The sequence below is a fragment of the Furipterus horrens genome, unplaced genomic scaffold, assembly GCF_987537825.1.
Source record: "Furipterus horrens unplaced genomic scaffold, mFurHor1.1.pri manual_scaffold_17, whole genome shotgun sequence".
Taxonomy (NCBI): domain Eukaryota; kingdom Metazoa; phylum Chordata; class Mammalia; order Chiroptera; family Furipteridae; genus Furipterus; species Furipterus horrens.
In genome coordinates this window covers 21503204-21517822 of record NW_028327187.1, presented here as the reverse complement: position 1 = coordinate 21517822, position 14619 = coordinate 21503204, and the positions used below count along the sequence as shown (strand labels likewise).

General features: G+C 36.0%; 1 protein-coding gene across 4 annotated transcripts in view; it reads right to left on the bottom strand.

The window, feature by feature from the left end:
* The window catches only part of ARHGEF6 (Rac/Cdc42 guanine nucleotide exchange factor 6), a 165881-nt gene that overhangs the window by 26367 nt on the left and 124895 nt on the right, over positions 1–14619 (bottom strand). For 2 of the 4 annotated variants that reach the window (XM_090263883.1, XM_090263884.1), the window contains 9 exons: positions 13219–13278; positions 11134–11280; positions 8642–8728; positions 7810–7888; positions 6657–6802; positions 5242–5367; positions 3628–3648; positions 2516–2609; positions 1078–1167 (listed from right to left, as the gene is read on the bottom strand). In XM_090263883.1, coding sequence (XP_090120009.1) covers positions 1078–1167; positions 2516–2609; positions 3628–3648; positions 5242–5367; positions 6657–6802; positions 7810–7888; positions 8642–8728; positions 11134–11280; positions 13219–13278 — 850 coding nt within the window. The remainder of the gene's footprint in view (positions 1–1077; positions 1168–2515; positions 2610–3627; positions 3649–5241; positions 5368–6656; positions 6803–7809; positions 7889–8641; positions 8729–11133; positions 11281–13218; positions 13279–14619) is intronic. The other 2 variants (XM_090263881.1, XM_090263882.1) reach the window with 2 other exon arrangements.

Here is a 14619-nt window from a genome sequence, read left to right as displayed (position 1 = left end):
CTTTATTGATGTGAAGAGAGGTGGTGAGAGGAGAAGATGAGGTCAAATTTTGTAGGAAGGATGTTTTTTCTGGTGTCTTGTTCCTAGTATTCACAATAAAAACTGCTCTTACTTCCCTTACCTGCCTCCTCGAAACTTATTATCAGAGCTGGGCATGCCCAAAGCTACAGTCAGGTTTTGTCCATGAAGCAGAAGTTATGACAGTTTCCTCTTCATAGTCAAATGTGTCAACTTTCACATTGAAAATTGTCGTCATGACAGCCTTAGAGATAGTCACTTTGAAAGGATATGTTAAGGCAGTCCACCTAAGTAATCCACACCCCACACTCAAATGGATTCAGTGCCTGTCCAAAATGGAGCATGATGGAGAATTCATTTCTTACACAGTTACCAAATTCCCACATAATGTATCCTGAAAGTCTATAATAATGGCAGACAAGAGACAGAATTGATGTGACCTGGCTTTTTAAAAAGCACAAAGATGAATCAGAAAACATTATCTCGCTTTCAGTTTGTAGCCTGAAAGTTGTTTGGGGAAATACCCTCACCTAAAAGTTCCCTGATAAAATGTCTACATTTTGACCAGCCTCTGTTAAGCAGCTATATTTCCAGATTTTCAGAGCAATTTTGAAATGAGTTTAGTGAAACACTGTTCGTTTAAATATGCAGCTGATCAAAGATAGTATTTTGACTTCCTTTCCAAATCTGCCTATAAGAAGAGATTAGCATCAGTTCACAGACACAGGAACTCTCTGGGCTCTTTAATTCCTAACTAGTGTTGATGAAGGTATCTGTGTACTTCAAAGGAGAATGACTTAAAAAAATTCTTTTTTCATTTCAATCACCTCCAACTTTTTTACTCTTGTATTTCTCTTTCTCTCTGGGTGAAAAGAAACTGGTAAACAAACCGCTTGTTGCTAAAACCACCTTATCTAAAAGATGCACTGTTCTTCTGTACCAAGTCACTTGCTTTACACACCCTGCACCAATTTGGGTTGCTTTTCTCTTCTTCTAAGAGGTGGTGAAAAGTATAAAAGAAACATTACTTATTAAGGAAAGTGGTTTGGGGGAACCTACTTGAGCCATGGCCTTGCTGAAAGTTTGCACTGGTACAGTAGGCTTCAATCACTTTAAGAATCTGAGCATCCTCTTCCAGAGCAGCTGTACCTGTCAAATTTAATTAATAATTACCTTTCATATTGATATGTGCCTCTAGAAACTCAAAATGATGCCACGAACTCCACTGCTAGGGACTGGCTTCTTATACCAGTGGTGTTTCTAAAAGACAGGAGCAAAATCTGTCCAATTTTCATAATGAAGTGAGAGTGACAGTATCAAGCTCTGGGGTCAGCATCAGTGAGTTCAGCATCAAGAGTGGCATGCTCCTGATGCCCACCCAGAGCTCTAAATTAGGGAGTCTTGTCAGTCTCCTTTTTGAGGCCACAGTTACAGCACTGGACTTGAAGCTAACTTCAGTTCTCATCCAATACAACACATCCTTCTTCTCCTTCAAATTTCAAGGTGCACCTTCTCTAGGAAGCTTTCCCTAATAACCCCACCAATTTTTCCAACCAGCCAGCACAGTTACTAATTCTCCCTTCTACCCCCACCCCAACTCATTCTTGAAATGACTGGAGGGCAGAACGTTCTTTTTTAAAAAATAATTTATGCATTTGTTTATTTTTTATTTTTAGAGAGAGGGGAAAGGAGAAAGAGAGGGAGAGAAACATCACTGTGTGGTTGCCTCTCACTCGCGCCCACAACTGGGGACCTGACGTGCAATCTAGTCATGTGCCCTGACTGGGAATCGAACCAGTGACACTCGGCTCGCAGGCTGACGCTCAATCCATTGAGCCACAGCAGCCAGGGTGGGCAGAACATTCTTAACATGCTGATGTGTGCACCCAAGTGTGGGGTGGGGAGTGGGGGATGCAGAAGCTAGAGTCAAACATAGATTTATTCAGACTATATTTTTGACTGATACCCACAGTTCTGTCACCCCTTTGTGAGACATCACTTACTCCTCCAAGTGTGTCCCAAAGTACCTTGTTCCCAGCCATAGAGGGAAATAAGTACATATCAATTGGATGACCAGCTTTACAGTTTGTCTCTAAATCAAGCCATGTTTCTGTATGTCAGCAGGCTGATTCCTTAGCTAACTAAAGAACATCACAGATACTTAGACTTCCAAAGGACTTCCACCTTTAGGTCTATTTAGTCTGTCTGAGCAGAGGAAAATATATGAGGCATCAGAAACTAAGAGGGAAAAACATGTTCCCTTTAGTGATTTTAAACCAGAAAAGGCAAAATATTCAACATGAGAATCATATAGATGGTGTTTCCCTCAGATATCATGAGGCAGCTTATGCAAAAATCTTAGAGGTGACCAAACCTTTCTATGCATTTGTCATTATGTAACATGATGCTGGGAACAAATTTTTCTGATCATCTACTTTAAAATTTTTTTTCTGTTATTTAAGCCATTACCAACTTTCAGAAAGTACAAAACACATACTTTTCCGAATCACATATTCCTCTTCTGATGGTTTTCTTTCAGTTTTTCTTTTATGAAGAAACTTCTTCATGGTTTTGGGGCTTTTACTAGACTCCTGTAAAAGTAGAGTTTACTTTATGAATTAAACTTCTGCCCCAAAAAATGAATTTAAAAGAGCAAATGAAATTAAATAAAATGGCCCTCTCTTATTTTGAGAGTCTCAGGAGCTCATCAAAATTAAATATCATACACAATAAAAAATGGCTCCAATAAACTCTAAAAGGTTAAATAAAACAGAGGCAATGACACTGCCTTCACAACTGCCATAGGGATGGATATAAGAATGGATCGTGCCTAATAAAGATGTGGCAGATTCTCCAGGAAACCAAATGTCTTTAGGGTACCATATGCAGAGGAAGTAATAGATTTCAATCTTAGAGAAATAATGGTATTCCTAACTTGGTTTATGTTCCCCACTGATACAATTTTAAGGGAATTAAATAACAACTGTAACTACCTTTGTAGTATACACAACTTTTCAAAGAGCTTGACAACTATTTAAATAGATTTTCATGAGCAACAGTCCCACAACAAGGAATATCAATTTCCATTTGTGCAATGGGAAAATTAAGGCAAAGAGACTAAGCAATTTCCCTGTGGTAAGAGACAAGAGCCAAATGAAGAACTTCTTGATAATAGTTTTGGGTTAGGAGTAACATTCCTACAGCCAAGTTAAATATACTTATAGACAGTCAAATTTTAATTAATAGATAAAAAGATATGGATTGGATCAATTATTTAATTTGCTTTGCTATGTGAATAAACCGACAAAAAAAAAAAAAGAAAAAAAACAACCAACAGACATGAAAAACTCACATGTGACAAAAATAACAAAAAATTAAAATAGAGGAAAACAGATATTTTTAAGACATTATAAGATAACATTTTCATATGTATTTCACAAGATCCTGCTTTTTTGAAGAAAATACTTACATGCCAGAATTGCATCTTCATATTTTAGCCACCAATAATAACAAGGGAGAAAACAAGCACAAAGGAAAGCTTCATTCATAAAAGTTTACATCACAACATTATGATGTCACTGTAAGGCAAAGACAGTGTTCTACCCTTACCTTTAAGATATAAGACATCCTCTAAAGTGAATATGTAAAGAAAGAAAAGATGAGCGTGAGAGGTCGATGGTTACAATGACCAAATCCATTTATCAATAATTCTAAAACAACATTTGAAATGTTAGTGTTATCATAAATTATACAGAGAGAATATCATCACAATTCCCACATTAGTTTTAGATGCAATATCATCATGCAAAAGCCCAAGGAATATAGTTCTGTGCAGAATAACAAATGCTGAAAATAACTAAATAACATACTACATAGTAAGAATTTATTAATAACTCTTTTCTCCCAGCAGAAAAAAAAGTAATCATGCCTTAGTTTTAATGGATTAGTTATGTGAAGGATTAAGTCAGTTTTAACCCTCAAAGCTCACCTGACTTTGAATTTAGTAACTGACAATTATGAAATATCCATCATTAAAGAGGAGACTTATATAACTATGAAGTGGCACTCCTGGCTTTGGTGATCAAAGAAAAAATTGGATGATTGCAAGTACCACAGGTCAATTTTCAAAGCAAGCCTATGGGACTGTTTCTTGGCTAAATTCTGAATGAAGGTACATAATGAAAATTCAGCTCAAGATTTATTTTTCCTATCATGTTGGGTCAAGATGATCCAAAAAAATCCTCCAGTGTCCAAATATTGTTCCATTTTTACTACACTAAGAGTTAAGGCAACAATTATTGAAACAGTAACTGTTTTAAATAAAAACAAACTCAAAATTCAGGTAAGTCTGTATCATTCATTAAAACACACATTTGATATACAAATATATGCAGCCTTTGCATCACAACTCTATGACATGTCTGACAACTGTCACAAACTTAAATCTTCACTCAGGAAAACCTATTTGAAGAATAGTTACTAATAAATGAGGATCTTTTCTGAAAGCTGCAATGATGAGCAACAGGTTAGGGGGAAAACAAACAAACAAAAACAAACTAAAAAAACCCAAATGTTTGGATGGAAAAGGTAACATTCCACATAGTTACAGAAGCTAGTGGCTGACATTTCCTGACTGCAACTTTGAGAGAAAAAAAAGGCCTCAAAATCCCCACACTACCCCAAATATCAAATGTCCTCTAGGTTTGTCACTTAGATGACTCTTTTTAAAAAGATATCCCTTTCATTAAATTCTTTTTCCCTTTTCAACTGCAGGAAATAGTTTGCTTTCATAGTTCTGACTCATGGCTTGTTCCCATAAGACCTTACTGACTTGGTTTAATAGATCAGAATGATCCAAAAAGCAGAATTCAATCTGCTAGGTTGGAAATTCACCTCTAACAAAGCACCTCTTGTTTGAGATGTGTGTACATAACTACCAATTTATAAATTATCATGTCATTATAAAGGTAAACCAAAGGCACTTTAGGAAGAGGTCAGGGAAACTCAGTACACATAAACCCTGGGGATATTCAATAAATATTTGTAGATGGACAATGGGGAAATGAAAAATTAAGAATAAAAAAATCAATGAATCTAGCAATTCAAGATTAACTGGCATGTATCACCTATTATAAATTCTAAGCACATTCCCACATAATTATTTGTAATAAGTTACAAAAATAGCTTGTCAGAAGCATTTTATACCACATATAGCAAAATTACCTCTTTATAACCTAGTGCTGCTGATGGTCTAAGTGGAGGTGCAGGTCGTAGACAACTTAAACTCCATGGTTTTATAATTTGAGGAGGTTCCAAGGGTCCTCGGGGCTGTCCAGTAGAGCTAAAAGACTAGGAAAATGTCTGATAAGATGTTGATAATCTGCAATCTGAATCCAACCTTGTGCCCCACAGTGAAAGAACATCACTAGCTTCATTGGATCAGCAAAGCCAGCCATAGAAAGGGAAAGAATGAAAAACAAAATTCTGCAGTTTGAGAACTGCCACTTTCCAGTCAAGATTATGGAGTCTCTAAGGAATAGCACTAAATAGACTCAACATTCTATAATCCTGTCCTCGTTCTCCCTTCTGCAATTTCATCAAAGTCAGGATTTTTTCCTCTCTAACAGAGAACAGTCAATATTTAATAAGTTCAGTTATGTGTTTGGCATTTAATTAAATGCTTAAATAGGTTATTTTATTAGAAAAACCTAAGACAAACTGTAGCAAAATGAAGTAACTAGCTAACAATTGGCAAAGCCAAGATTTGATCCTAGCTCTGATACCAAAGCCCTTGTTCTTCCTACCACAGCACACAGTGCCCCAAAGTGGAATTTTGGTATCAGGTTTGAGTGTTAACAGACAACAAAGCATTGATCTCACTCAGCAAGTACAGTAAAATCTCATCAATTCAAATGCTATCAATTGCTAAATTTATGATAACTTGGAAGAAGGCAATGCTAAAAGTTTACCTTTGAAGGCTATTGAGTGAATATAATAGCATAAATGAGTTTATGTGGAGATGCTTAAATACTTATGAAGGTAAACTATTGGTTTTGACTTAGCACATTATTAATATGAGAATCACAGTTGCTAACCAAAATAAATCTTGCTTATCATTATAACATCTTAGGACTCCTGGTTAGAAAAACTTTGCTAGCAGTTAATTGGTACTCTAAATTAAGGTCAAACTAAATTGCACACCTTTAACTGAAATTAATTTCAATGGACCTCCTTCCACAACATGAAATCACAATTTGTGTCCTGGTCGCATAGTTCAGTTGGTTGGAGCATCATTTCATGGACCAAAAGGTTGCCAGTTTGATTCCCAGTCAGGACACATGCCTAGGCTGTGGGTTTGATCCCCAGTTGGGGCATGTATGGGAGGCAACCAGCTGATATTTCTCTCTCACACTGATATTTGTCTGTCTTTCTCCCTTACTCTCTCTCTCTAAAATCAATCAATAAATTTTAAAAATTCTAAAGAAATCAGAATTAGTGAGGTTTAACTGTACTTTAAAACTTACAGATATAGACTACCCAAAGATTAAGGGCATGCTCACTGGCTCTCACAAGTCCTCAGCAGACAAGATTTGATGAGAGACTCAGTAATTTCTGGAGAGAATAAATGGACTACTTACAGAATGAGCACTACAAGATGATGATGAAGTCTTGGATAATGAACTGCAGGAGGCAGGTCCTCTGATTAGTCTGTACAGATGCTCCAGCCATTCCTGGAAGTCCTGATTGTTGCTGCAGTGGACCACAATTCTTTCTAGTACGTGACCTGCATCACCCGATTATGAGCATTTGGAAACAAAAGGCAAGGGAAACCTTGAGCTTGCCTCACTCATATTCATTTCACACAACTCAGACTTGGGTGTCTACGTGTATTTTCAGGAATTTTTATACCTGTGGTATAACCCTTTTGAAACTTCTATATCAAGAACAGATAAGCTGTGGTAATAAAGAAATAGTCATATCTAATTTATAAAACCATTATTGATTTCTACTGCTTACAGAATCTTAGAAATAGAATAAAATTTCACTTTAAACAAACCCACCATCCAAAAATTTAATCATAGAGTCCATTTAGTTCACAGTCTAAAATTAAAATACAGTATTGTTTCACCCGATATCAAAGTTTAAACAAGATCCAACTAAGACTTGTTACAGCCAACACCAAATCATGGGCTTCTTATCGGGAAAGAAGGGAATAAGGCCTAGGGCCATTATCCCAGTTTTAGCCATTGCACCATATCAGTGCAAAAGTACAAACATTAAATGTAAACCACGCTGGCCTGCCAAAAGTGATAACAAGCCAAAATATCAGGAAGCATTATCGAGGCCTAGCATTTTCTCAATTTGTGAAAAAAGTTTTATGGCTTTTCAGCACTTTTCTGAAACATAATAAAATCTTGATAATTCATAGGCTGATGATAAAATTACTGATAAAATTCCACATCTTTGGCTTCTCTGCCACAAGGGAACAGATGACAGAAAGAGGAGCAAATTTACATCAGTCCATTTTGTTATTTGTTAGCTCTAACAAGTAGCTTTATGCAAGAGAAAATTGAAATTAATGGCAAAGCCAAGGCTTTTGAATGACCAGGAGACTTCTCTGTTCTATTGCTGTACCCTAATGATTCCAGGAAAAGAAATATACTTTGCCATGCCCACATAAAACTTGTTCATGGACTATATAACAGAAAATAATAGCATTTATTTCTTTAAACCCTACTTCTTTCCAAAAAGGAGTTGAAGTAGCTACATGAAAAAGAGAAAATTACCTACCTGTGATTTCGAATGTGTAGTCATTCCCTTCAATTTCATCTAATCTAGTCACCACCATTCCTGCTATTGGTATTTTTCCCTATCAGATAAAGAACATTCCCATTAATTCTGTGGTTGTTCATGTTTCTGCTTATTTCTATTAGATTTTCTGACCCTGTCAGAAATCACTACTGAATTATAGCTAGACATATTTCTCTGGTCTGTCAATAGATAATATGTTTCCCTGTTTTAAATTTTAATCAGACAAGGAAGTAAGGGGGAAAAGTGAGTTGTGCTTTTTCGCTAACACACCCTAAACCATAAGGTCAACATTTACAAACAGCTTATTTTTCTAACACATTTTCATGAAAATCAGTAAACAAACACTTAAATTTTATGAAAACTAGTAACTGTTAGGCCAAGATATAAGAGGCAACCTTAATTTAATTTATAATGCTCCATATTTGGGGAGCAGGCTGAAGGAGTTTTAATTTCTTAGAGTTTAATGACTTGTATCTGAGACACCAAATCATGTAATGTGGCTGTAGGAGCAGGTCCTAGCTTTATATTTTCTCAGCAATAATGATATAATATGGACCTGTAAAATTCTGTTGCTAATTGATTTGGTTGCAGATTTACATTTCCGTTTATACATTCATAACCTAGTTTATAATCAGAGCAGTGGACATTCAGGATAGACTCATTATAGTAATACAAAGGTCTTTGATCTAAGGAACATCTGCTCTTATAAGCTATCTAATTACAATGAAAGGTCATAACATTCAGCCTCTTCTGGCTGGAAACCTCTGTTTATTATGGGTCTTGCTATTTGTTTTATATGAAATCCACTAACCTGATAGATGAAGCCACTCATCCGAGGACTTGCAGATAACATTATCAAGATGTTTGCAAATAACATGAGGTACCGCTCCTCTTTTTCCTGAAGTGGAATGAAAAATATTAAATTGAGAATATATATTGGACATTTTATTTGTTAAGAATTTCTGGACTCAGTTTTGTAACATAGATCTTGCTTACATAAGGCAATGAAATGTGAACAGTGATTTAAAAATATATATACCCCATTTAAAAGCACAAAACTAGTTGAGTTTTATTTAGAAATGGGTATAAACCCAGTCTACCTCTCTCTTTCCCATACATAACATTTAAATACAAATAACCATGCTTGTTTCCCAAGTATGTAAGCCTGAGAAATAACACAGTTAATGACTTCCTGCACAAGCTGCAGCCAGAGCACAAGTTAAGTATCTAGGTTCACAAAAAGGAATGATTTTACTTTTCAAAGTGGCAAAATAAAGGGGTTTTCAGGTGATAGGAAATTAATTTTCTTCTAAATCTGTGTTAACTTATTTTATAAAATTACTTTTAATCAGTAATAACAAGATAGTTATTGTACCCATGTAAAGCAAATACTTTTTTAAATGGCACTAAAGGAAATTTTACACAGAAGGCCTTCTCTGAACTCCTTAAACAGATATGCAATTAGTAGATGCAAACAATTACATTCAGCTTACATGTCCAGCCATCTTAGCTGCAATTATCCTTATACCTATCTCCATCCCCTTCTTTCCACTTGAGAAGAGCAACCTTTTGAGGCTAACTCTTCTAACAAGGGCTCTGTATCCTTTCACATCTTTCTGTTGCTTCTCTTCTTACTATAGACTTCTCATCTCCTCCTCCTTCTTCCAGCAGCCTTTCCTATCCTATTCAACTAGCTTTTTCTTTCTACTTTTAGCATATTCACATCTCCTATCCTATTAAGCCTTAACTTGCCTCTCTGATTATTTATACAAACTACTGTTTCTTGACATTTATTACCATATTACTTGCTGCATTCATTTTCTGTTGATTCCTCCCAATTCAGTTATTCTTTCAAGGTCATTAATAACTGCCTCTTAGTGAAATCCAATGGCTTTTCTTGGTCTCCATGCTCCTTGATCTCTGAACTTTCTGCAGCACTCAGCAGGCTGACCACTTTCAAATACTCCTCTTGGAGTTTTCATGACACCACACTCCCCCAATTCTCCTCTATTTTCCTCTTTGTCTTTTCTTTGTGACAATAATTTCTCCTCCCTTCACTGAAGAGGTTTATCCAAAGGTGAAAGACTAATAGTTAAACTCTCTATATTAATCTCTCCCAGGGTATCTACATTTTAAATGAGATTTCTTATTAACCCAAAGTAATGAATCTCTGACAGTGACCTATCAGGGAGCATAGGAAGATGTTTTGAGAGGGGGAAGACAATTCTAACGCCTGATAAATCATACCAGTTGACATAAATCAACCTTCCTCCCCTACTCTACCCCCTTCCTAATAGACATATTCTATCTTCAGTCCTCTGTGCTTCCCTCTGGATATTTACTTCCTAGGAAGACCCATCTGTCAGGGACATCTAAATCTCTGCCTTTAACTCTGACATCCCACTCACATTTCTATACTGTTTTAACAGCTCCCTACAAGACACCTCCTTCTGGTTACCTACAGTCACTTGAAAGTTAACAGGTGTAAAATTATATTTGTCATCTCCTCTAGCCCATAGGTCACCACTTCCTATAGACTTCCCCTTCTAAACATGTCTCAGATTTGCCCTTAAGTTTCATTCTCTCCACCACTACCTTCGTCGGGTTACTTATCATTTTCCAATTCAGCTGCCCTTTCTGTTTCTATTTCCATCCCCTCCAGTTTACCTGACGTACATGGTTTTCAGATTAGACAGCCCTTTCATGTGTTTCTCTACTACTCAGGACTCATAGTTGCCTATTGCCTGCTGTATCAGTCTGAACTACTCTTGCCTGACATCCAAGGTTCTTCATAACCTGACCCTATCTGACTCCATTGATCTTCTTTTTCACTCTGCCTAACATGCTTCCTCTGCTCCTTATCAGGCTGGTTTCTTCACTGTCATGCAGAAAAAAGAGTAGGCTCCCGTTCTCTTTTCAAATAAGAATGACTTCTACCTTATAAAATCCTCCCCTTTTCTCTTCATGGCCTCCCTCTTCTAGTCTTATCTCCATAAAATCTTGCTCTCTCCCTTCTCTGAACTTCAACAGACTCTATTTTTGAAATTGCATGAACTGGCATTGACTATTTTGGTTTGTTTTTTACTTGTAGCTTGTGTTTTAATCTGTTCTTAAGGGGTTCTTTAAAGGCAGAGATCATTATGTGTTCTTTCCCCCTATCTCTGACAGCACCTAGCAGTGTTGGGCAAAGAATAGGTGCTCAGTTTCTTTGAATGTTTGAGCATTTGACCTTGATGGGAGAACAAATAAAGGAAATAAAGTGTGAAAGATGGAAAAACGGTGTTGAGATTTGAAACATCTTACCTCACATGTTCCATACTGCACCATTACTTGTGACATAAAAATCACATTTCCAAAGGTTTTAATATCCTCCCCTTCCCATGCCTGAATAGGTTCAGAAAGTATCTGCAACTCTAGTTGTTTTCTTTTTCTTAGATCTTGGCACTGTCCCTAGAGAACCAAAGCAGAGGAATAGGAATTCTTATAAAACAGACCTAAAATAAGACCAAAGTATGATGTGGTTTTTGACTCTCATAGACTTCCACTGAGTCCCTATTTCCCATAAATCTCATCACCAATATCTGGACAGACAGAAAGATCTACTACCCTAAATCTCTAGCCTTGAGCCTCCAAAAGTTTTGTGAGGAAGAGCTACATTTAATTTAGCCAAATATCAAGATAAAATGGTGGGAGGAGCTTGTTTCTTCTCCACAAGGAGTATGGGAAGACAAGTAGCAGAGTCACATTGAACAGAGCCAGAAGAGCAATTGGTAGATTCAGATCTTCTGGTTGGTATCGCTGCTCTAGCTCCTCTCAATCTTGTCTACCTGCACAAATAGTGCTTTAGTAACAAAGAAATTTTATTTTTCTAACATATGCTCAGTTTATAATCAAGTAACATCTTAATTTTTTTTAAAGTGACTCCAGGAGTTTTATAAAAAGAAAATTTAATTCTTTATGCCACAGTGTATTAAATTGACTTTATTAATAAAACAATATGCACTGCCCTATACTTTGTTTAGGGGATAGAAGTAAATTCTATTAAAATATTAAATTAATTTTTAATCCTAAGAGCATTAGAAAAAAGAGATACAACTGAATTTCACGAATACAAATAGAAAATACAAACCAAGAAGCAATATGTGGGGTATGAATACCATACATACACACAAAACACACACTACTGCTTCAGAAAGTGTGAGATTGTCTTAGAGTAATTTAACAGTATTCATCCCAAATTGAATATGAAAATAGCATATTGTTAGTTATGCCACTGTTTCTAAATGAATGTCCTATTTTTTTGGAATGTGTTTATTATAAAATCTTTGCTGTCCTTTTCAGCTAAATGGAAACTTGAAGAAATAAATTCATTGTACACATATATTTTGAAGCATCTATAGGGTGAATATATATGTATACTATTACCATCAAATCAAGTTTTACAACATACATGTAAAATGACCAGAAAGAAATATAGCCTTAAAAAAGAGGCATTTTAAGATTCAATTTACATAGAAAAAAATGAAAGAGACACGAATGATAATAAATGCCACGGGTCATGTGTTGAACCATGTAAAACTGCTAATATTAGATAGTTTTTGACTTATCACAGCAATTTTAACCTAATTTCTTACTCTGGTCTTCAGTTTGCTGTTTAACCATAGACATGTCAAATACTGATCTTTTTCCACAGCAATAAAAACGAGATGATGGTGAATGTTGCATCACAACCTTACAGCAAGAATCAATAACTAAACATTAATCCAACCACTTGGAATGCTACAGAAATGTCTAAATTGAAGCTAAACTTAATTAGTCACCCAAAATGTTTTCTTTCTTCCTAAAATGCCACCGAGTAGCTTTACATCAATTGGTTTGAGAATGTTAACTATCATGCTCAAGATACAGGATTACAGGTACCTTTTATAGCAATCTATGTAAAGCAATTGCATTTTAGTAGGTTGTTCTTTTGTATGTGATGAAGGATTTCTTTTTCATATGAAAAGAATAAACTCACACCTTTTGGCATAGGTAAATAAATCCAGCATTGATGTCAATCAGTGAACGACAAGTTGCACCAACATAAGATGAGCGCATGGGGGGTAAAGACAAAGAGACTAAAGGAAACCCCCCACCTACACAGCAATGCCTAATGTGGCAGAGACTTCAAATGTGAGTGCTTTATACCCTCAGCCTGACAATCTTTGTTAGGTAAGCATTATTTTTGGAAGACAAAATTAAATGAAACAATCACAACGATACTGTCAGTAGAGCTTATTGTTTCCACTCTAAAGACCTTTGTGTAAGGAAAGAAAAGTTACACACAAATTACACTTTTAGGAACAAAGTATACAAAATGGAGAATTATAATTTTAGCACATCACCTACCATGAGAATTTTGAATGCTATGATTGCTTTCAGAATATCCTGATGATCTGGATGTGTATCCTATTAAAGGAATACATTTAAAAACAATATTAGAGGAGAACAAATCAGTGGTTGCCAGAAGTTAGGGGTGGGAGGAGGGTGTGGCTGCAAGGAAACAGAAAGATGAAATTTTGAGGGATGATGGAACAATTCTGTGTCTCAATAGTGGTGGTGGTAACAAGAATCTATACATGTATTAAAAATCATAGAAGTGTACACTAAAAGAAAAAAGTCAATTTTAATGTATACTAATTTAAAAATTAAAAAACAAAACAGCATTTGAGCATTTGGAATCTCAGCACCTCCAATTATTTGGTAATTAAGAAATGAAGACAGCTTGTAACACATCATTATATTTGGTAACAACATATTATGTGTGGTTATTGAGGCAAAAATTCCCATTTCCTTTTTTCTGCTAATAAGTAATAATTATCTAGGGGGCATCATTAGTCACATTTTTAGTACATGATAAGAGATAGGGAATTATGGAAATAGAGGGATGGTTAGAGAAAAATCAATCCAATCTCATCTTCTAAAATGCCTCTATTTTCTTTTAGCAGACTCAAAATGGCAAATGAGGGAAATTCCAGGTTTTATATAATATGCTCCTTCTTAAGCAAAGATTATATATGCTCTGCAATTCCATGATACTTACAAGCCCCATACGTGGACAGGTTCAAAACCTATATGGGTGTATATGTGTACCTAACCTTTGGAATTCAGCTGGAGTAATGGAAAAACAAAATACGCTGTTTGACAAGTCCTGGGTGATAAAATACAAACCTGAACAGACTAGGGGTTTGATGCAAGCCAAACAGTACTGCTTATAAAAGGAAAGGTTGCATTCTTTTATAGTTAAATTTATCCTTACCCAAATCAGCTGATAACTGTGAAGTTCAGTTTCTACTCTTCCATTACCCAGCAGCAATGCTAAACAACCAGAAAGCTGGATCAAGTGTCTTGCAGGTGATGAACTAGTGCTAAGGGTGTGTATTATCTGATGGTTGGAAATGGAAGGCAGCCAAAGGCAGGTGACTGACAGCAAATGGAGGCAGGAGTAGAAATGGCCTCTGATACAAGGAAGGACAAGATTAGAGGATCCAGGCAGTAGGAGCATCTGGAGACTTTTCTTCCCAAATTCATATTTTAGCATTGAGCAGTAACAGAAACTGAGGCTATTAGTTTCTGGTTTTTGTGATAAGCAAGGAGGGGCAAACCTGAAATGGTTCAGTGAACTGGTTTAGCTTTTGGAAAGACATCCAGAGGTCAATACCTTCCTGAGCCCTAACTGAAATTTCAGTCCAGCAGACTTTATTCACCAGCTCCCCACAGCCTCCAGCTTTTTGGCAGATCAAATAACCT